A 21,762-nucleotide genomic window follows, 5' to 3' on the forward strand; every position below is an offset into this window, starting at 1 on the left:
ACAGAGGAGAAAAAGTAAGAAAACCTGAAAACGTAGGGTCGACATGATGGACTGTGAAGGGTAATGACATCAGTGACGGTGGGGGAATACAATGTTGGGCGTTTGAAGGATATGAGGTTAAGGAACTAGAAGATGGGCCGGGCTTGGTGGCTCACGCCTGTAATTCCAACACTTTGGAGGCCGAGGCGAGCGGATCACGAGGTCAAAAGATCGAGACCATCCTGGTCAACATGGTGAAACCTGTCTCTACTAAAAACATCAAAATTAGCTGGGCATGGTTGTGCGCGCCTGTAGTCCCAGCTACAGGCTGAGGCAGGAGAATCGCATGGGGAGGTAGAGGTTGCAATGAGCCGAGATCCCGCCACTGCACTCCGGCCTGGCGACAGACCGAGACTCTGTCTCAAAAAAAAAAAAAAAAAAAAAAAAAAGAATTAGAAGGTGAAGGACGTTGACATCAGAGAATGTCAGGGACCTAGAGGAAAACAGCTGCGATGGAGAGGAAGACATCAGATCCAGCGGGGGAAATGATGGTAAGGACGGAAGGACGATGTCAGGGACGGCAAGTAGTATAAGAGTGAGAAGGTTTCTGTGTGGAAGGGATGAAAGCGCTCAGCCGGTTGTTGGGGGTGGATGCTGACGTTTAGGGTGCACCAGTTTTGCAAAAGTCGACACCATTTCCGGAAACGCACAGAGAGCATTGTCCCCTTCGCTTTGCCGTCCCTTCCTCTCCCCACCACTACGCCCCTTCTGGCCTCAGCCAATCAGCACGCACGCCGGGACGCGCAGGGTGAACGTCCTGTGACGTCCTCGCTACGTACGCTTTATCAGTCGTCTTCCCGCGCAGCTCTGTCTCTGTGTTCTCTGCTCTTCCGACATCTCTCTGTGTTCGGCTTTTTTACGTTTTAATTTCCAGGTAAGCTACGTATGTCCTGCGGAACGGCGGCTCCTAGCCACATATGCGCCGCGCCGCCCAAGACCAGGGGATAGCGAGTAGGGAGAATAAAGGCCGGTGACACGTAGGCTTGGCATTTTCTGGGGCGGGCGGGTGCCGTGCTAGGAGGTGAAACATTGCGGTTGGTGGAAGGCCGGCGCGCCGTATTTGAGTGTGAGGTGTACCGGGAGGGCCTGGTGGCGTCGGGGGTTTCAGTAACCACGCGACAGCCTACACTTGATTTTCTTTTCTCACGTGGCGGCCGCCATCTTGTTCTGCCGGCGTCGAGGGAAGGCAAGGATGCTCTGGGCTTGCGCAGTGGCACAAAATGACGGGTGTGGCGGCTGTGAATGTGTGAGGATGCGCGATGGTGGTTCCCTAATGGTGGCTGCGCTGAGTCAGCCCCGCAGATTACCACTTTATTGGCCTCCTTTCTCAGCCTCTCTAGTTACCCATATTTTGTTCCTCTTTTTTGTCTGTTTTCTATGCTTCTCTTTGCCTTATCTTTCGATATTTTCTCACTTATCCATTTTTTCTTTCTTTCTGCCACGATTCTTCATGTTCTTCCTACAGGACTTGAACTCGCTGCCATGTCCTCTGAAGAAGGAAAGCTTTTCGTAGGGGGGCTCAACTTCAACACCGATGAGCAGGCACTGGAAGACCACTTTAGCACTTTCGGGCCTATCTCTGAGGGTGAGACGGGCCAGATTGACAATGGGGGTTGGTGAGAAAGTCTGGGACTCTTGCATTTCAAAGAATATTCAGCAAAAAGGCAGAACCCCAACTTCCCAAATTCTTTTTCTCCCTAAACTTATGGTGTCGACTAAGGCTGAGGAAAACGTCTTCGGAATTGGTGGGAGGGCTCCGTTTTCCCTACCTACCGCCATTCCCTTTTCAGGCCACCCTTTGCTACTTAACTTTTGTGGTGCTGACTGGTCCACATTGTTCCATTTTCTCTTCCTCACAGTGGTCGTTGTCAAGGACCGGGAGACTCAGCGGTCCAGGGGTTTTGGTTTCATCACCTTCACCAATCCAGAGCATGCTTCAGTTGCCATGAGAGCCATGAATGGAGAGGTGGGGCATCCTATCTGCAGAGGGGCCTTGCCCCCGTCTGCAGCTTCCTTCATTCTGTTTTTCCCCTCTGTCTGCTCGGGGCAGCGTGGCCACCAAGCCCCGCAGTGCCCACTCACAGGAGCATGACTGCCTTCTGTTCTAGGGGGTGGAGGGCAGCGGCATACAGAGCCTGGCCGCCTGGGAGGCGACGACTGGTCCTGCATGAGGCCGAGAAGCCACCTGTGGATGGTTGACCTGCCTTGGGCTTAGGTAGTAGAGTCTGCAGACCTGTGGGCCTGGCCGGGAGAGGACCTCGTGAGTCTTCTGACATGGACTCTGAAGCCTCAAACCAAGAGAGGTGTCTGTCTAGCCCTGATAGTGGGGCAGCTTAGAGGAGTGGGGAGGAGAACTCAGCCTGAGTTCAGTCAAGATGTAAGTAGTAGCAAAGGGAACACGGTGCTTTCAGTTCATTTTATGTGGGATTCTGTAGCTCCTGATGAATCCATTCTGGGGTAAAGGAGCTTATTCTGGAACGTGGCACCCAGAACCTGTTGCCCAGCAGGAATTTTTGGGCTCTTTTGCCCACTTTGCCCATGCCTGCTCTTCCCTCACCACTGCCCTGATGGACTGTCAACCCATCCTCCTTGTGTCTCCCACACGTAGTCCCTGGATGGTCGTCAGATCCGTGTGGATCACGCAGGCAAGTCTGCTCGGGGAACTAGAGGAGGTGCCTTTGGGGCCCATGGGCGTGGTCGCAGCTACTCTAGAGGTGAGTGCAGTGATAAGTTTGATCATGGAGTGAGAGGGAGAATTGCCTATGTGTGGATAACTGCCATTTAAATATTTTTTCTTCTGTAGGTGGTGGGGACCAGGGCTATGGGAGTGGCAGGTATTATGACAGTCGACCTGGAGGGTATGGATATGGATATGGACGTTCCAGTTCCAGAGACTATAATGGCAGGTGGGTAGCCAAGGGGTTGGGATTTTTTGCTATTGCTTTCCTCTCCTTAAAAACTCAGTGCCTGGGTGTTCATACATACCACACCTTGTTGTTACTAATGTGTGCTTAAAATGAGTATGAAGTATTTTGAGTTAATTGTATGGTCATACAGTTGCAAGATGATGAAGTATACTATATGTTAGTTGTGCTGTGTGGGTTAGGTATATAACTGTTGTTTTAACATGGAATATTTAATATACTGCACATAAATTGTATGCTGTAAAACTTTAAGCATATGGGACATGCTTAACGTACCCTGTTTTTGATATCTAAGGTTTATGTTATGGTACATACTGTAAAATGTGACACATACAATTAATGTCAGTGGTGTTTAATGCAGTCCTGGAAATCTTCTGTGTTTTTTTTTTTTCTTTCAGAAACCAGGGTGGTTATGACCGCTACTCAGGAGGAAATTATAGAGACAATTATGACAACTGAAATGAGACATGCACATAATGTAGGTGAGACTTGGATATCAGCATTGAATGAACCTGTTTGTCACACTCTGTCATGACCCTGTCACCTTTTCTGGCAAGACTACTCTGGCAACCTAGCAAACACCATTCCTAGGCCTGCCTTGCTCTCAGGTGCATGTCAGAGCTAGTCTGCTATGGGGTGGGATCTGAAAACCTATAATTCTATAATTCCTATAATTCTTTACTCTTGTGTGTGATGGAGGAAATGAAGGGGTGTCCCTGTTATCCAACCCTGAGCATCTTTATCAGCTCTAGGAGGTGCGCATGTTGTCAGCCTCTTCCTTCATGACATCATAATTCTTCCCCTCTTGCTGTTCTCAGATGCACAAGGAATAATTTTTGATCCAGGATCGTCCTTCCAAATGGCTGTATTTATAAAGGTTTTTGGAGCTACACTGAAACATCTTATTTTACAGTATATCAACCTGTTGTTTTTAAATTGAGCTGTCAAGGTAGCCAAAGACCTTTTAGACACCTCTATCTTTAAAAAAAAAAAAATTTTCTGCCTGTTTAAAGACAAATTACATTTGTAGAGCCTGAGTATTTTTCTTTTTACCAGTTTTTTAGTTTGAGCTCTCAGGATTATTGGATCTAGCAATAACTGGCAAGTTGAGCCAGATTGATTTCAAAAAATTAATATGTATCCAGGGACATTTTAAAAACCTGTACACAGTGTTTATTGTGGTTAGGAAGCAATTTCCAAATGTACCTACAAGAAATGTGCATCAGGCCAGCCTGACCAACATGGTGAAACCCTGTTTCTACTAAAAATACAAAAATTAGCTGGGTGTGGTGGTGCGCGCCTGTAATCCCAGCTACTCAGGGGGCTGAGGCAGGAGAATCACTTGGACCCAGGTGGCAGAGGTTGCAGTGAGCCAAGATCGTGCTACTGCCCTCCAACCTGAAAGAGCGAGACTCCGTCTCAAAAAAAAAAAAAAAAAAAAAGAAAAAAGAAAAAAAAGAAAAAAAAAAAAAAGAAATGTGCATCAAGAGCATGATTATCCAGGGGGTGTTTTCTAATTCAGATCGCTGACCTGATTATATAGAAGAGTGGCTTTAAAATGTTTGCAAATGTCTTTTTTTTTTTTTTAATACTGGAAGAAAAAATATTCTGTTGTGTCTCATATAGTGTTTAGGATGTCCTTCACAGAGCTTATTAAAAAGATGAACCTGAAAATAGACTGCTTTATTCTTACTCAGACCACTTTGCAAATTAAAAATGGGGGCAGAGGTGGGCAGATCACCTGAGGTCAGGAGTTCAAGACCAGCCTGGACAACATGTCTCTACTAAAAATACAAAAGTTGGCTGAGTGTGGTGGTGGGCATGGGTAACCCCAGCTACTTGGGAGGCTGAGGCAGGAGAAGCGCTTGAATCCAGGAGGTGGAGGTTGCAGTGAGCTGAGATCACACTCCTGCCTGGGTGACAGCAAGACGACTCCTCAAAAAAAAACCAAAAATACGGGCACATCAGTGGGAGGGAGGCTTGGAGAATACTTGGTTGGTGTGTGGGCAGGGACTGCCAGAGGGTTAGGTGTGTTGGGTATAGGTGATATGGCTAGAATTGGGTTTCCTAAGCTGGTGTCTTAGTCCCATTCTAATCATTGTTTGGGCCTGAATCTCCCTAGCTTCTCTAAGCATTAGATGGGCACCCTCACAGGATTGTTCTGAGAATGTAAGCACCTAATCTCATGGCGTGAGCTAAATTATATCATAGATAGTGGTACCAGTTCATTCCTTCCCCTGAAATGATGGGGCTTGGGGACAGGTGCACTGAACTCATCTTTGTGTATGAGGGCCACAAGAGAGGCCTGGTTTGAGAACAATGCTAAGAGATCAGATGCCAAGATTTATGTTGGGGCTGTAATACTTCCCAGCTGTTTGACCTTGGGTGAGTCATTTAACTTCAGCCTCATGCCATTTTACATTTTCTGTGAGGGGTTAGGTTAATCGGTATATAAAGCCACTGAGAAGAGTTGGCAAAACTCTCAGTCATGGGGATTTGATCTTGGTGTGTGTGTGTGTGTCTTGAGGGGTAAGGTGGTGGTGATTTTGTAACTCCAGCTGGTCTTTTAGTTCCTCGGCTCTCCCTTTAGTCACGGTTCTTTCTAGTGGCTATACTGGGGTCCCATGGATATTATCCCTCCATTGGTTCTGGTTTGGAAGATAGAAATCTCGTGTTCATGGCTTTCACCTGGTTAATATTGAGACAAGTTACCACCAAGTTGCAAACTCCAGGACATTATTGTCCTTAGCTGCCTGTCCCACCCTCATGTGTTGTGGAGCCCTGTGTTACGAGTTCCAGTCCTGGAGGCCTGCTTCCTGAGTCTCCCAGCTAGTTGTGACAGGCCTCAATATCCCTTGCTCTAACCCAAACAGTCATGAATCTGCTTTGGCAGGTGGATGGAGACTTGGGAACTTCGACTTCACCCACTGAGCCAGGCCCAGGTTATGGGGCATTGTGGCTAACCCCACTAGGTGGGTACTTGGTCTGAGGAGGCATCCTATTCTGGGCCTTTGGGAAGCTAAGACGGTGGGAGTTGGCAGGAGGACTGCCATGAATGCCTCATAGGTCGGGGGATTGGAGGGGGTCCTCTGCTCCCTGCCTCTCAGGATGACAATGTACCTCTTACTTACCCCAATGTCAGCTGAGGTAAGATCCATAGTAATATTCCTGCAACAAAATGACTCCCTAAGTGGAATCAATAAAGACTAAAAATGGCCTTGTAGGCCTGTTGTATAACAGCTTGTCAACCTGTTCTGCTCTGCTGTGTTTATAATGTGCTTTGTGATCATCCAGCCCAGGGAGTCCCCGTCTTTTGTTATCTGCTCTAAGGAAAAGAGCCCACAGTTTTCTGTAGTGCCATAGTCCCTAATAAATTTCCAGATTTGAGGTCAACCCCCCCACCCCGGAAAGTGCTTGTTGGTCTCCCACTTTGGTTTGTCTTCAGCATTCAGCTAATGCACATGTTTGTCAAGAACCCACTGAGACTAGAAACCCACCCCCCCAACCACTTAAGGTACCTTGAGAACATGTATCCCAAGACCTGCAAAGACCAAACGCATGGCCTGTGAGTACTTCAAGCCCTGGATCTTGTCTACCAAAAATCTTTCTAAACCATTCATCAAATCTCTTAGATTGGCTTTTGGATTTCATTTAGGCTTTCAAGTCCTAAGCCCCACTCTTCTTACCCCACATAGGCAGAGATCACTTTTTAGATCCTTGCATTCTAGTTTAATTTCTTCTCTGCCGCAATTTCAACATCCATAAAATGGAAATAATACCCATCTCACACCGGTTAGGAGGATTTTTTTTTTTTTTTTTTTTTGAGACGCAGTTTTGTTCTTTTTGCCCAGGCTGGAATGCCTTGGCGTGATCTTGGCTCACCACAACCTCTGCCTCCCAGGTTCAAGTGATTGTCCTGCCTCAGCCTCCCAAGAGGCTGGGATTACAGGCATGTGCCACCACACTTGGCTAATGTATTTTTAGTAGAGATGGGGTTTCTCCATGTTGGTCAGGCTGGTCTTGAACTCCAGACCTCAGGTGATCTGCCCACCTTGGCCTCCCAAAGTGCTGGGATTACAGGCGGGAACAACCACGCTTAGCCATTTTTGTGTGTATTTTGTTTTTATTTTTAGAGACAGGGTGTCTGTCTTCCAGGCTGGAGTGCAGTGGTGTGATTTCAGCTCACTTAAACCTCCGCCTTCTGGGTTCAAGCAATTCTCACTCCTCATCCTCCCAAGTAGATGGGTTTACAGACGCCTGCCACCATGCCCAGCTAATTTTTATATTAGAGATGGGGTTTCACCATGTTGGCCAGGCTGGTCCCAAATTCCTGATCTCAGGTGATCCACCTGCCTTGGCCCCCCAAAGTGCTGGGATTACAGGTGTCAGCCACTATGCCTGGCCTAGGGGTTAGGAGTATTAAATATAAAATGTTTAGAATGGGACCAAGTCCATTACACAGCTCCACACCCTTCCATATTCTGGATTGGGGGGTCGTGGGGGGTGGAGGTGTAGAACTTGTAAAAAGCCTTTTAAAATAAGTTGTGAATACTTCAGGTATATATTTTTAAAAAGCATATTGGATGACAGCCAGTGTTCTACCATTCTTACCTGCTTGTCAAGACAAAACCTGCCCAACTGCATTCCAAGTGTTTTCAAATTTGGTGGTAAGACCTGACCTGAGGTTGCTTACAACCTTTACTCAGTGGGAATATGCATACAGTTTACTACAGGAATATTTGTGTTTGTTTAGAGTAGCTGCCATGGATCTGTGGGGGATGGGTCTTTTCTAAATTGTTAAAAGCAGTTCATCCCATTATTAATAAACATTTCTAATATGCTGTGAAAGAGTCTATTCTTTAAATAGATATATCCATTTACTCATTGTTCCCATGAAAAAGCCTTGTATGCAAACCTCCAAGTACTCAAGGAACAAGGCAGACAAAAATTGTTGCTAAAGGGTGCTTTACTGGGGGGACATAGAAGCAAAACATGAGGCTGGGTATGGTGGCTCACACCTATAATCCCAGCACTTTTGAGGGGCCAAGGTGAGTGGATCCCCTGAGGTCAGGAGTTTGAGGCCAGCATGGTGAAACCCTGTCTCTACTAAAAATATAATCAATCGAATGTAGTGGTGTATGCCTGTACTCGTAGCTACTTGGGAGGCTGAGGCATGAGAATGGCTTGAACCCGGTAGGTGGAGGTTGCAGTGTGCCCAGATCAAGTCACAGCACTCCAGCCTGGGTGACAGAGCAAAACTGTCTCAAAGATAAGCATGGCCTTCGGTGGCAGCAAGATAAATCTCCATGCTGTCGCTCTCTAACCCAGTGCTTACATACCGTAGGGAAAGAGTGCTCCAGCAAGATGAAGGCAACTACAGAAGAGGCAAGAATGCTATATGCATCATCATCTAATTTGTGCAATTATGTAAAAGTTGACAAGCTTTTAAACTAGGGATGACAAAGGAGGAATCGGAGGCATTTACAGGACTGGTGCTAATCAGAAGTAAACATGGTGGATTGGCATCCAAGATGGAGTAAATTTTGTTTCCACATTCTTGCTGAAGACTGGAAAATCATCATGTGAGTCTGTCTTGTAAAAGGTAATCGAGCATACCCTACTTAACCATTTGGGGCCGGGTGCAGTGGCCCACACCTGTAATCCCAGCACTTTGGGAGGCCGAGGCAGGTGGATCACCTGAGGTCAGAAGTTCAAGACCAGCCTGGGCAACATGGTGAAACCCCATCTCTACAAAAAATACATAGATACGCATGATGACAGGCACCTGTAACCCTAGCTACTCAGTAGGCTGAGGTGGGATAATTGCTTGAACCCGGGAGGCAGAGGTTGCAGTGAGCCGGGATCAGGCCATTGCACTCCAGTCTGGGTGACAGAGCGAGACTCCGCCTCAAAAAAAAAAAAAAAAAAATTACACCATTTGATAAAGAAGAAAGCGGAGTCCTAGTGGGGGGAGTTCAGTGTCAGCCTGCATTGAAATCATCCAGAGTTCATGGGACTTGGTTGCCTTGTGTGCTAGCTTGGTATCCAAAGTGCACAGTGCATGAAACATGAAGAATTTGCAACTTAATGTCGGTTTATATGTTGATATCCTAAGTTTGTCTACAATGAGGCTTAACTCATACAAAAACCTTTACTTAGGGAATGTGCCTGCTTGAGAAAGCAACTTCACCTACGCATCACCCAGCTATTTTCCTTGCTAATTATTGTAGATAACATGAAAACATTTTTTAGAGTTTACCCATATTCTTCAAATGATCCCACACAAAACTGCTTAGAAAGAATGTGTTAAACTATACTGATGATTTTTTTTTAAGCCAGTCAAATTTAGTGGGGGGTTGTATACCAACTTTAATGACACTAATGTTAATAAGTTCTGATAACCCATTACCATCGGACCTGCCTATTGATGACTTAAAAACAAGCACAACAACGTAAAGATAGAATCTTTCTCTATTTCGGGAGAAATGATTTACTGTGAATTTAATCTTTTAACGTCCTTGGTGTCAATTGTGGGTGAACAGGAGGCTGCTTCCTGTCTCGTTCAATGATCCTCACCCTGATCTTATTCAGACGGCGTCTTTCCCATGTACAGCACCATAGTCTCTACAGTGGGAGCCTTAAAAGGGCCCCCTTGGCCGGGTGCGGTGGCTCACACCTGTAATCCCAGCACTTTGGGAGACCAAAGTGGGCAGATCACAAGGTCAGGAGTTTGAGACCAGCCTGACTAACATGGTGAAACCTCGTCTCTACTAAAAATGTAAAAATTAGCCAGGCATGATGGTGTGCACCTGTAGTCCCAGCTACTCAGGAGGCTGAGGCAGGAGAATCACTTGAACCAGAGAGGCAGAGGTTGCAGTGAGCTGAGATCGCACCACTGCACTCCAGCCTGGGCAACAGAGTGAGACTCTGTCTCAAAAAAATAAGTGGGGGGGGGTGGGCCTTGTTTCCCTGTGTTCTGACTTCTGCAGTGTCCTTGTCCACTTTCTCATAGCAGTGGCCCCAAAGGACATGTTTCTGTTTCAGGTGATCACATTCAGGACAGATGTCTATATTGTTATTATTATTATTGAGAAACAGCTCACTGTCTCCCAGGCTGGAGCGAAGTGGTGCGATCTTGGCTCACTGCAACCTCTGCCACCCAGGTTCAAGCAATTCTCCTGCCTCAGCCTCCTGAGTAGCTGGGATTACAGTCATGCACCATTATGCCCAGCTAATTTTTTTTGGATTAGGGTTCACCATGTTGGTCAGGCTGGTCTTGAGCTCCTGCCCTCAAGTGATCCACCTGCTTCGGCCTCCCGCAGTACAAGGATTACAGGCGTGAGCCATGGTACCCAGCCTTCGTTTTTTGTTTTGTTTTGTTTTGTTTTTTCCTGAAGTCTCTCTCTGTCACACCTAGGCTGGAGTGCAATGGCATGATCTCAGCTCACTGCAAACTCCGCTTCCTGGGTTCAAGCAATTTTCCTGCCTCAGCCTCCCAAGTAGCTGGGATTACAGATGCGTACCACCATGCCCAGCTAATTTTTGTACTTTTAGTACAGACAGGGTTTTGCCACGTTGGCCAGGCTGGTCTTGAACTCCAGGCCTCCAGGTGATCCACCCAAAGTGCTGGGATTACAGGCATGAGTCACTGTGCTCGGCCCTTTCCTCATTTTTATACTGACCATCCTAATAACATTGGGTTGATATCTCGTGGTTTTGATTTGCATTTTCCTGATGATTAGTGATGTTGAGCCCCTTTTTGTTTACCTGGTGGCCATTTGTATGTTTTCTTTGGAGAAATATCTATTCAGGCCTTTGGCTATTTTAATATTAGTTTATTTGGGGGTTTTGCTATTGAGTTATATGAGTTCCTTATATATTTTGGATATTAATCCCTTATAAATGGTCTGAAAATATTTTCTTCCATTTCATAAGTTGCCTTTTCATTTTGTAGATTGTTTTTCCTTTGCTATGCAGAAATTTTTTAGTTTGATGTAGTCGCACTTGTTTATGTTTTCAAAAGGGAGTCTTGCCCAGGCTGGAGTGCAGTGGCGCAATTTTGGCTGACTGCAGCCTCTGCCTCCCGGGTTCAAGTGATTCTCCTGCCTTAGCCTCCTGAGTAGCTGGACTACAGGCATGCACCACCATGCCTGGCTAATTTTTATTAGAGATGGGGTTTCACCATGTTGGCCACGCTGGTCCCAAACTCCTGAGCTCAGGCAATTTGCCCACCTCGGCCTCCCAAAATGCTGGGATTACAGGCATGAGCCACCACACCTGGCTGTTTATTTTTGTTTTTGTTGTCTGTGCTTTTGGTTTCACATCCAAAGAATCATTGAAAAGAACAAACTTGCCGGGCGCGGTGGCTCAAGCCTGTAATCCCAGCACTTTGGGAGGCCGAGGCGGGTGGATCACGAGGTCAAGAGATCGAGACCATCCTGGTCAACATGGTGAAACCCCGTCTCTACTAAAAATACAAAAAATTAGCTGGGCATGGTGGTGCGTGCCTGTAATCCCAGCTACTCAGGAGGCTGAGGCAGGAGAATTGCCTGAACCCAGGAGACGGAGGTTGCGGTGAGCCAAGATCGCGCCATTGCACTCCAGCCTGGGTAACAAGAGTGAAACTCCGTCTCAAAAAAAAAAAAAGAAAAGAACAAACTTGAGGAGCTTTCCCCCTTTGTTTTCTTTTAGGACTTTTATGATTTCAGGTCTTATATTTAAGTCTTTAATCCATTTTTCATTTTTGTATATGGTGTAAGATAAGGATCCATTTTTCCCAGCACCATTTATTGAGAACTGTCTTTCCCCCATTTCATATTCATGGCACCTCTGTTAAAGATTAGTTGATAATGGCCAGGTGCGGTGGCTCACACCTGTAATCCCAGCACTTTGGGAGGCTGAGGCAGGCAGATAACGAGGTCAGGAGTTCAAGACCAGCCTGGCCAACATGGTGAAATCTGTCTCTACTTAAAAAAAAAAAATTAGGCTGGGCGAGGTGGCTCACGCCTGTAATCTCAACACTTTGGAAGGCTGAAGCAGGTGGATCATGAGGTCAGGAGATCGAGACCATCCTGGCTAACATTGTGAAACACTGTCTCTACTAAAAATACAAAAAAGTAGCCAGGTATGGTGGCAAGGGCCTGTAGTCCCAGCTACTCAGGAGGCTGAGGCAGGAGAACCACTTGAACCCAGGAGGCAAAGGTTGCAGTGAGCCGAGATCACACCACTGCACTTCAGCCTGGGTGACAGAACAAGACTCCATCTCTCCCTCTCTCTTTTTTTTTCCCCCCAGGTACACTGATCTTGGAACAAGACTCCATCTCAAAAAAAAAAAAAAAAATATTAGCCGGGCATGATGGCACATGCCTGTAATCCCAGCTACTCAGGAGGCTGTGGCAGGAGAATCACTTGAACCCAAGAGGCGGAGGTCGCATTGAGCCGAGGTCGTGCCACTGCATTCCAGCCTGGGCCACAGAGCAAGACTCCATCTTGGGGTGTGGGGGGGGTGATTAGTTGATGATGTTTTGTTTTTGTTTTTGTTTTTTTTGAGACAGAGTCTAGGTCTGTCACCAGGAGTGCAGTGGTGTGATCTTGGCTCACTGCAACCTCCACCTCCTGAGGGTTCAAGCGATTCTCCTACCTCAGCCTCCTGAGTAGTTTGGATTACAGGCATGAGCCCCCAAGCCCAGCTGATTTTTGGTTTTTTTTTTAGTAGAGATGGCGTTTCACCATGTTGGCCAGAATGGTCTCAACCTCCTGACCTCGTGATCCACCCACATCAGCCTCCCAAAGTGCTGGGATTATAGGTGTGAGGCACCGCGTCTGGCCTCCAGACAGAGTTCCACTCTTGCTGCCCAGGCTGGAGAACAGTGGCTTGATCTCGGCTCACCGCAACCTCCGCCTCCTGGGTTCAAGCAATTCTCCTGCCTCAACCTCCCAAGTAGCTGGGATTACAGGCATGTGCCATCACACCTGGCTAATTTCATATTTTTAGTAGAGACGGAGTTTCTCCATGTTGGTCAGGCTGGTCTCGAACTCCTGATCTCAGGTGATCTGCCTGCCTTGGCCTCCCAAAGTGCTGAGATTACAGGTGTGAGCCACCGCACCTGGCTCATTTTCTTTTTTTTTTTTTTTTGAAAGAAGACACGGAGTGTCCATCACTCAGACTACAGTGCAATGGTGCCATCACAGTTCACAGCAGCCTTGGGCTCACATGATCTTCCAGCCTCAGCCTCCCAAGTAGCTTAGACTACAGGTATGTGCCACCATACCTAGCTGATTTGCTTATTTTTTTGTAGAGACGAGGTCTTGCTATGTTTCCCAGGCTGATCATGAATTCCTCGGCTCAAGCAATCCTCCCACCTTGGTTTCCCAAGTGCCTGTCGCTCAGGCTGGAGTTCAGTGGCACAATCTCAGCTCACTGCAACCTCCGCCTCCTTAGATCACACAATTCTTCTATCTCAGACTGCCAAGTAGCTGGGATTACAGGTGCCTACCACCACACTCAGCTAATTTTTGTATTTTTAGTAGAGACAGGGTTTCACCATGTTGGCCAGGCTGGTGTTTTGTTTGTTTGAGACACAGTCTTGCTCTGTCCCCCAGGCTGAAGTGCAGGGGTGTGATCTCAGCTCACTGCAGCCTCTGCCTCCTGGGTTCAAGTGATTCTCATGCCTCAACCTCCCAAGCTGCTGAGATTAGAGGCGCATGCTACCATGCCCAGCTAATTTTTGTGTTTTTAGTAGAGACGGGGTTTCACCATGTTGGCCAGACTGGTCTCAAACTCCTGACCTCAAGTGATCTGCTCGCCTCAGCCTTCCAAAGGCCGAGATTACAGGCATCAGGCATGGTGCTCAGCCTACATGATTTTATATATAAAAAACCCTATAGACTCCAAAAAAGAAACTATTAAAGAACCCAGTAAATTTGCAAGAGATAAAAACATACAAAAATTATATACATATATTGACTTTATATTAAGGATACATCTCTTCTGTACCTAACTTGTTTTTTTGTTTTGTTTTGTTTTGTTTTTGTTTTTGAGATGGAGTCTTGCTCTGTCACCCAGACTGGAGTGCAGTGGTACAATCTCAGCTCACTGCAACCTCTGCCTCCCAGGTTCAAGCTAGTCTTGTGCCTCAGCCTCCCAGATAACTTGGACTACAGGCATGTGACTCCATGCCTGGCTAATTTTTTTGCATTTTTGGTAGAGACAGGGTTTTAACCAAGTTGGCCAAGCTGGTCTCGAACTCCTGACCTCAAGTGATCCACCTGCCTCAGCCTCCCAAAGTGCTGGGATTACAGGCATGAGCCACTGCGTCCGGCCTCCTGATTTGTTGAGAGTACTTAATCATTAAAACATGTCAAATTTTGTCAACTGCTTTTTCTGCATCTATTGAGATGATCATACAGTTTTTGTCCTTCACTCTGTTAATGTTTGTGTCATATTGACTTATTTATGTGCGTTGAACCACCTTTGCATCCCAGGGATAAATCCCACTTAATCATGGTATGTGATCCTTTTAATGTGCTGTTGAATTCAGTTTGCAAGTATTTTGTTGAGGAATTTTGTATCTATGTTTGTCAGCGATTTTGGCTTGTAGTAGTTTTCTTTGATGTCTTTATCTGACTTAAAAAAAAAAAAAATTGTTTTTTTGAGATGGAGTTTCACTCTTTTTGCCCAGGCCGGAGTGCAATGGTGTGATCTCGGCTCACTGCAACCTCCATGTCCCCAGGTTCAAGTGATTCTCCTGCCTCAGCCTCCTGAGTAGGTGGGATTACAGGCATGTGCCACCACGTGCAGCTAATTTTGTATTTTAGTAGAGACGGGGTTTCACCATGCTGGGCAGGCTGGTTTCTAACTCCTGACCTCAGGTGATCCACCTTCCTCGGCCTCCCAAAGTACTGGGATTACAGGCATGAGCCACTGTGCCTGGCCTATTATAGTTACTTTTAAATGTACAATTACTTTTTTTTTTTTGAGACAGAGTCTTGCTCTGTCACCCAGGTGGGAGTGCAATAGCACGATCTCGGCTCACTGCAACCTCCACCTCCCGGATTCAAGTGATTCTTCTGCCTCAGCCTCCTAAGTAGCTGGGATTACAGGCGTGAGCCACCACACCAGCTAATTTTTTTATTTTTAGCAGAGATGGGATTTCGCCATGTTGGTCAGGCTGGTCTCGAACTCCTGACCTTGTGATCTGCCTGCCTCAGCCTCCCAAAGTGCTGGAATTACAGATGTGAGCCACCGTGCCCAGCCACAATTACATTTTCATTGGCTAGAGTCACCCTATGGTCCTATCAAAGACTAGGTCTTATTCTTTTGTTTGTTTTTTGAGATGGAGTTTTGCTCTTGTTGCCCAGGCTGGAGTGCAATGGCGCAATCTCGGCTCACCACAACCTCCTCCTCCCGGGTTCAAGCAATTCTCCTGCCTCAGCCTCCCAAGTAGCTGGGATTACAGGCATGTGCCACCATGCCTGGCTAATTTTGTACTTTTAGTAGAGATGGGTTTTCTCCATATTGGTCAGGCTGGTCTTGAACTCCAGACCTCAGGTGATCTGCCCACTTTGGCCTCCCACAGTGCTGAGATTACAGGTGTGAGCCACCGGGCCCAGCTGGTCTTATTCATTCTTTCTATTTTTTTGTACCCATTAACCATCCCCACCTCCCTCTACCCCCACTATCATTTATCTGACTTTGGTATCAGGGTAATGCTGGTCTCATTAAATAAGTCTGGAAGTGTTCCCTCTTCTTCCATTTTTATTTTTCTTTTTTTGAGATGGAGTCTCACTCTGCCACCCCAGCTGGAGCGGTTTGATCTCGGCTGTCACTGCAACCTCCATCTCCTTCCTAAGCCTCCTGAGTAGCTGGGATTACAGGCACCCGCCACCATGCCCGGCTAATTCTTGTATTTTTAGTAGGGACGGGATTTCACCTTGTTGGCCAGGATGGTCTCGAACTCCTCAGCTCAGGCGATCTGCCCACTTTGGCCTCCCACAGTGCTGGGATTACAGGCGTGAGCAACCGCTCCTGGCCCTCCTTTTCAATTTTTTGAAATAATTTGTGAAGGATTGGTATTCCTTCTTTAAATGCTTGGCAGGTATCACTATGAAGCTATCTTGGTCCTAGGCTTTTCTTTGTTGGGAGATTTTTGATGAATGATTTAATCTCCTTACTTATCGGTCTGTTCAGACTTTCTATTCCTAATTTGGTCTTGGTAGGGTGTATATTTCTAGGAATGTGTCCATTTTTTCTAGGTTATCTAATTTGTGTATTAATTGTTCATAGTAGTCCTTTTTTTTTTTGAGACAGAGCCTTGCTCTGTCGCCCAAGCTGGAGTGCAGTGGATCTCAGTTCACTGCAACCTCTGCATCCTAGGTTCAACCAATTCTCCTGCCTCAGCCTCCTGAGTAGCTGGGACTACAGGCACGTGCCACCACGCCCAGCTAATTTTTTGTATTTTTAGTAGAGACAGGGTTTCACCGTGTTAGCCAGGATGGTCTCGAGCTCCTGACCTCGTGATCCACCCACCTTGGCCTCCCAAAGTGCTGGGATTACAGGTGCGAGCCACCATGCCCCGCCCATAGTAGTCTTTAGTAGGCTGGGTTTTTTTTTTTTTTTTTTTTTTTTTTTTTTTATAGATAGGCTGGAGTGCAGTGGCACAATCACAGCTCACTGTAGCTTCAACTTCCTGGGCTTAAGTGATCCTTCCTGTCTCAGCTTCCTGGGTAGCTAGGACTACAGGCACACACCACCAGCTAATTTTTGTGTTTTTAGTAGAGATGGGGTTTCGACGTGTTGGCCAGGCTGGTCTCAAACTCTTGACCTCAAGTGATCCTCCCGCCTTGGCCTCCCAAAGTACTGGGATTACAGGTGTTATCCACTGTGCCTGGCAGGTCCTTTGTATTTCTGTGGTATCACTTGTAATGTTTCTGATTTTATTTACTTTATCTTTTCAAAAAAACAGCTCTTAGTATCATTAATCTTTTCAATTTCTTTCATCTATTTCATTTATTTATTCTCTGATTTTGTTATTTCCTTCTTTCTGCTAACTTTGGACTTAGTTCTTTTTCTAGTCCCTCGAGGCATAAAGTTAGGTTGTTTATTTGAGATCTTTCTCTTTTCTTTTTTTGAGACAGGGTCTTGCTCTGTCACCCAGACTGGAGTGCAGTGGCAAGATCACAGCTCACTGCAACCTCCACCTCCTGGGCTCTAGGGAGCCTCCCACCTCAGCCTCCCAAGTAGCTGAGACCACAGGTGCACACCACCATGCCTGGCTAATTCTTTTATTTTTTGTAGAGACAAGGGTCTCACTATGTTGCCAGGGCTGGTCTTGAACTCCTGGCCTCAAGAGATCTTCCTGTCTTGGTCTCCCAAAGTGCTGGAATTACAGGCGTGCACCACCTGGCCTGGCCAGAGGTATATTGTTTAATTTCCACATATTTGCAAATGTTCTGGTTTTTCTCCTTTTATTGATTTCTACTTTCATACCATTGTGGTCAGAAAGGCTCTTGATATGATTTCATCCTTCTTAAACTTGTTAAAACTTGTTTTGTGAAGGTTCATTGTACCAATACTATTATTTTGTGTAAGTTTGAAATTTTCCATAAAAAGACTGAAAAAGAAAACTATTAGGGGTGTGGTTTGTTCCACTTCCACATTGGTGTGGGCGGCGCGGACCCTCAGGCGTTTTCTGCAGTATCACTGTATCCCCCCACAGCCCTCTCCTTAGTTACGGGCGTTTCTACTCCGAGGGCCTCAAGACTCCTGTTCTGTAATTGCTAGCTTCTACTTTCTGACATCTGACATTCATTAATAAAGTTGATATTTGGCAGGGTGCAGTGGCTCACACTGCACTGTAATTTAATCCCAGCACTTTGGGAGGCTGAGGAGGGTGGATCACCTCAGGTGGGAAGTTCAAGACCAGCCTGGCCAACATGGTGAAACTCCGTCTACTAAAAATACAAAAATTAGCCGGGCCTGGTGGCATGTGCCTGTAATCCCAGCTACTCAGGGGGCTGAGGCATGCATCACTTGAACCCAGGAAGTGAAGGCTGCAGTGAGCCGAGATTGCACCACTGCACTCCAGCCTGGGCGACAGAGTGAGACTCTGTCTCGAAAACAAAAAAATAAAATAATACAAATAAAATATTGCTTATACCCATTACTGGAGATAGTAAAAAAAAAAAAAAAAAAGAAGGAAAATAAATAAAGTTGACATTTTCCAGACACGGGCTCCAGAACCCTACTTGCTTCCCCTACCCAGTCACAGCCCTCTGGCTTCCTCAGACAGAAAGACCATCCTTTTGCTGAGCATCAGAAGTCCTGCCTTCTCTCCTCTAGAACCCAGGACCTCTTTTAACCACCTGTCTCCTCGCCTGTTAAATGGATAATAAAGGTAGCCCATTCAATGAGTTAACACATGGAAACACCTAGATAAGTATGTAGTAGTTGGCACAGAGACACTAAATGTTAGCATTTGTTGTGTGTGCCACATAATAATAATAGGGACATCACAGCAGATAGAACATGTCTTTCCCTCAGGAATCACGCATTGGTGGGGTCCACCTAACATAAGCTAAAACATTGCCGCGTAATGTAAACTTGGGGAGAGGGAAACATCAGGGGAAATAAAGCAGGGTGCGAGTGGAGAGTGAGATGGGCTGGTTTACACACGGCAGTCAGGGAAGGTGACTCTGAAAAGATGCCTTTTAACACAGACTTGATGTTCGAGGAAGAGCAGGCAAGGAGGATATCTAGCGATCTCGTTTGTGGGAATGGTTCCGCCACGGCGCTCTGGCTCCCTTGCACGTCTCCACAAGGGCCACCTAGGTAAGCTGATGTAAGTCTTGGCAGAACGCCCTGTAATCCTCGGAACTCAGAGCACGGAAGGTTTGTGGGGAGCTCTCACGAGGCCATTTCCCATTCAACTCTCTCTCTACCAAGGAGCCTGTTGTGAGACAGTGTTTTCCCCACCTCCTGAGGTTCTGGTGGGGTTTGAGGCTTTCTACCCCTCGCCTCTGGGCTATAGAACTGCTTAGCTGCAGCATGAAATTAGCTCCTCAGCAACAAGGCATCCTGCCACCTGGGGTGTGGTCATCTCGCCCCTTTCATTTCGATGTTGCCCGGCCCAAGGGACATAAGCCAGAATCTGTGTCTGTCCTTGCTTTCGTTGTCCATGTAAGTAACATCCGAATGTAACAAGGGCTTGTTACATTTCCAGCCAAACCTGTCAGCCTTACCTTGCTTCAACATCTGGAAGAGGAGAATTAAAGGCAGAGGGAAAAGCAAGCAGGAGCAAAGGCCCTGAGGTGGGAGCTTGCTTGGTGTGTGGGGAACAGCAAGAAGGCCAGCGGGGCAGGAGCAGAGTTGCCCAGGGGCTGGTGGCGGGCGGTGAGGTCAGGGAGGGCCTGGAGGGCCACAGAGAGGACTTCTGGCTTTTTCTCTGAGAGAGATGAGAGCCACGGCAGGGCAACTCCAAGCAGAGGAGGGTCCTGGGCTGACTCGGGTTGCAATAGGATCCTTCTGGCTGCCATGAGGACAGATTGAGGGGAGGGGGCAAGGACGGCAGTGGTGAGGAGGCTGCTGCCATTGTCTAGGCCATCGATGGTGGCAGTGGCAGTGGACTCGGAGAGGGGAGGTCAGATTCGGGCATATTCTGAAGGTGGAACTCACAGGGTTTGCTGCGAGATTAAACAAAGTAGGACGAGATGACGAAGTACTTGTTAGGAATCCACACTAGACGAGCTCACAAAAAGTAACTTGACAATTGGTGTTAGTGTCGTGGTTAAGAGCCGGGATTCAGAGCCAAGTGGCCTACATATAAATGCAGTTCCATTGCTTACTGGCTGTGTGACCGCAGGCAGGTCACTTCCTCTCTTTGCTTTCATTTCCTCACCTTTGAGATGGGATGGCAATATTATCTACCTCACAAGGCTGCTGTTGAAAGGATTACACAGGTTTTATATTAACGTAAAGTGCTTCTGGCTGGGCACAGTGGCTCACGCCTATAGTCCCAGCACTTTGGGAGGCCAAAGTGGTGGATCACATGAGGTCAGGAGTTCGAGACCAGCCTGGCTAACAAGGAGAAACCCCATCTCTACTAAAAATACAAAAATTAGCCAGGTGTGGTGGTGCATGCCTGTAATCCCAGCTACTTGGGAGGCCGAAGCAGGATAACCGCTTGAACTGGGGAGGTGGAGGTTGCAGTGAGCCGAGATTGAGCCACTGCACTCCAGCCTGAATGACAGTGAGACTCTGTCTCAAAAAAAAATAATAAATTAAAATGAATAAATAAAGTACTTCAAAGAGTGCCTGGCACAAATAAAGTGCTTGTTATTAGTGACATGACCGTAGGATGAGAAGAAGGGTCAGGGAAGTGAGTCATAGCAGAGAGCATTCCAAATACCAGGAACATTTTGTACAGTTTTCAAAGGATGTGACAGGAAGCCAGCAGGGCTGGAACACAACCTGATGGAGTAAGAGTGCCAAGGGGTGAGGGTGGAGAGGAAGCCTAGGAGGATATCAACCCCTCACAGCAGCTGGACACCATTGCAGACCTTGATGCATGTAGCAGTCCTGGAGGTCGGAATAGACCACAGGAACAGAACTACATCTGGGACTTAGTGCTGGGGGTGCACAGAGCCAGGAGAGGGATGGGGCATTATCGTTAACAATGCTGGCTGGTTACCAGGGGTTGGCGGTTTCCAGTGTCCAGGATAAGAAATAGTCCAGTTTGAGCATTAGGACAAATACCTAATGTATGCGGGGCTTAAAACCTAGATGGCAGGTGCCACAAACCACCATGGCACCTGTATACCTATGTAACAAACCTGCATGTTCTACACATGTATCCCAGAACTTTTTTTTTTTTTTTTCTGAAACGGAGTCTCACGCTGTCGCCTGGGCTGGAGTGCAGTGGCGCAATCTCAGCTCACCACAACCTCCGCCTCCCGAATTTAAGCAATTCTCTTGCCTCAGCCTCCTGAGTAGCTGGGATCACAAGCACACACCACCACGCCCGGCTAATTTTTTGTATTTTTAATAGAGACAGGGTTTCAGTGTTGCCCAGGCTGGTCTCAATCTCCTGACTTCGTGATCCACCCACCTCGGCCTCCCAAAGTGCTAGGATTACAGGCGTGAGCCACTGTGGTGCGGCCTGCCCAGAACTTAAAGTGAAAAAAAAACACCCAGAAACAGTCCAGTTCAACTTTCCACTGGAGTCCAAATACCAGTTCTAATATTGTCTACATCTGTGGCCATGGGCAGTAAATCCCTTCTGGAGTTCACTTTCCTTATCTTCAAAATGGGGCTTAATGTCACACCTACCTCCTTAGGTTTGTGATAGTACACATAAGATCAGTATGGTCAGCACTCAGTAATACAGGGTGTCACCACAACCAGGTGGGACCTATCCCAGGACAGCAAGGGTGGCTTGACATTTGAAAAGCATGAGATGTAGTTCAACTTATTAGCAGGAAAGAAAGAGAATCAAAGGCTGTAATCACCTGGGACTGTGATATCAGACCCAAGGGCTAAACCCTTCCAGACCTGCAGTCTAGCCCTGAATGCCTCGGTGGGCAAGCTGAATTGAGATCTTAAGACCAGAGTGACCCTAGTCCTACCCCTGTGAAGTGATTTCTGCTAGCTCTGAATCCGTGGCTGATGGGCTTCAATGGCCACCTTATCCTCATGCTCAGCAGTCCAAGGCTTTGTGCACCCTGGTTTCAGTTCAAATTTATTTTTCACACCTGCCCCCCAGCAACAATAATCAAACTACCTTTTTTTTTTTTTTTTTTTTTT

The 21,762-nt window shown here is 46.9% G+C and overlaps 1 protein-coding gene and 1 long non-coding RNA gene across 4 annotated transcripts; both read left to right on the plus strand.

The window, feature by feature from the left end:
• Positions 1–747: 747 nt before the first annotated feature.
• RBM3 (RNA binding motif protein 3) lies at positions 748–4,639 on the plus strand. Of its 3 annotated transcripts, none has more exons than XM_032258607.1 (7): positions 748–913; positions 1,505–1,624; positions 1,899–2,005; positions 2,648–2,753; positions 2,843–2,945; positions 3,362–3,445; positions 3,782–4,639. In XM_032258607.1, the coding sequence occupies exons 2-6, from the start codon at positions 1,522–1,524 to the stop codon at positions 3,420–3,422; spliced, it is 480 nt and encodes a 159-aa protein (XP_032114498.1). In that variant the 5' UTR covers positions 748–913; positions 1,505–1,521; the 3' UTR covers positions 3,423–3,445; positions 3,782–4,639. The 3 variants fall into 3 exon arrangements, with proteins under 3 accessions (XP_032114498.1, XP_032114500.1, XP_032114499.1); XM_032258609.1 differs by having other exon boundaries at positions 817–913; positions 1,899–2,416; positions 3,782–4,233; XM_032258608.1 differs by lacking the exons at positions 748–913; positions 1,505–1,624; positions 1,899–2,005 and adding an exon at positions 2,299–2,342.
• A 193-nt stretch (positions 4,640–4,832) lies between these two features.
• Positions 4,833–7,811, plus strand: LOC116536767. Its single transcript, XR_004262787.1, has 2 exons — positions 4,833–5,935; positions 7,539–7,811. It is a non-coding gene; the product is annotated as an uncharacterized LOC116536767 (long non-coding RNA).
• Positions 7,812–21,762: the final 13,951 nt, after the last annotated feature.

This window comes from Sapajus apella, unplaced genomic scaffold, assembly GCF_009761245.1.
Source record: "Sapajus apella isolate SASKATOON/1434 unplaced genomic scaffold, GSC_monkey_1.0 scaffold103, whole genome shotgun sequence".
In the NCBI taxonomy this organism is placed as follows: Eukaryota; Metazoa; Chordata; class Mammalia; order Primates; family Cebidae; genus Sapajus; species Sapajus apella.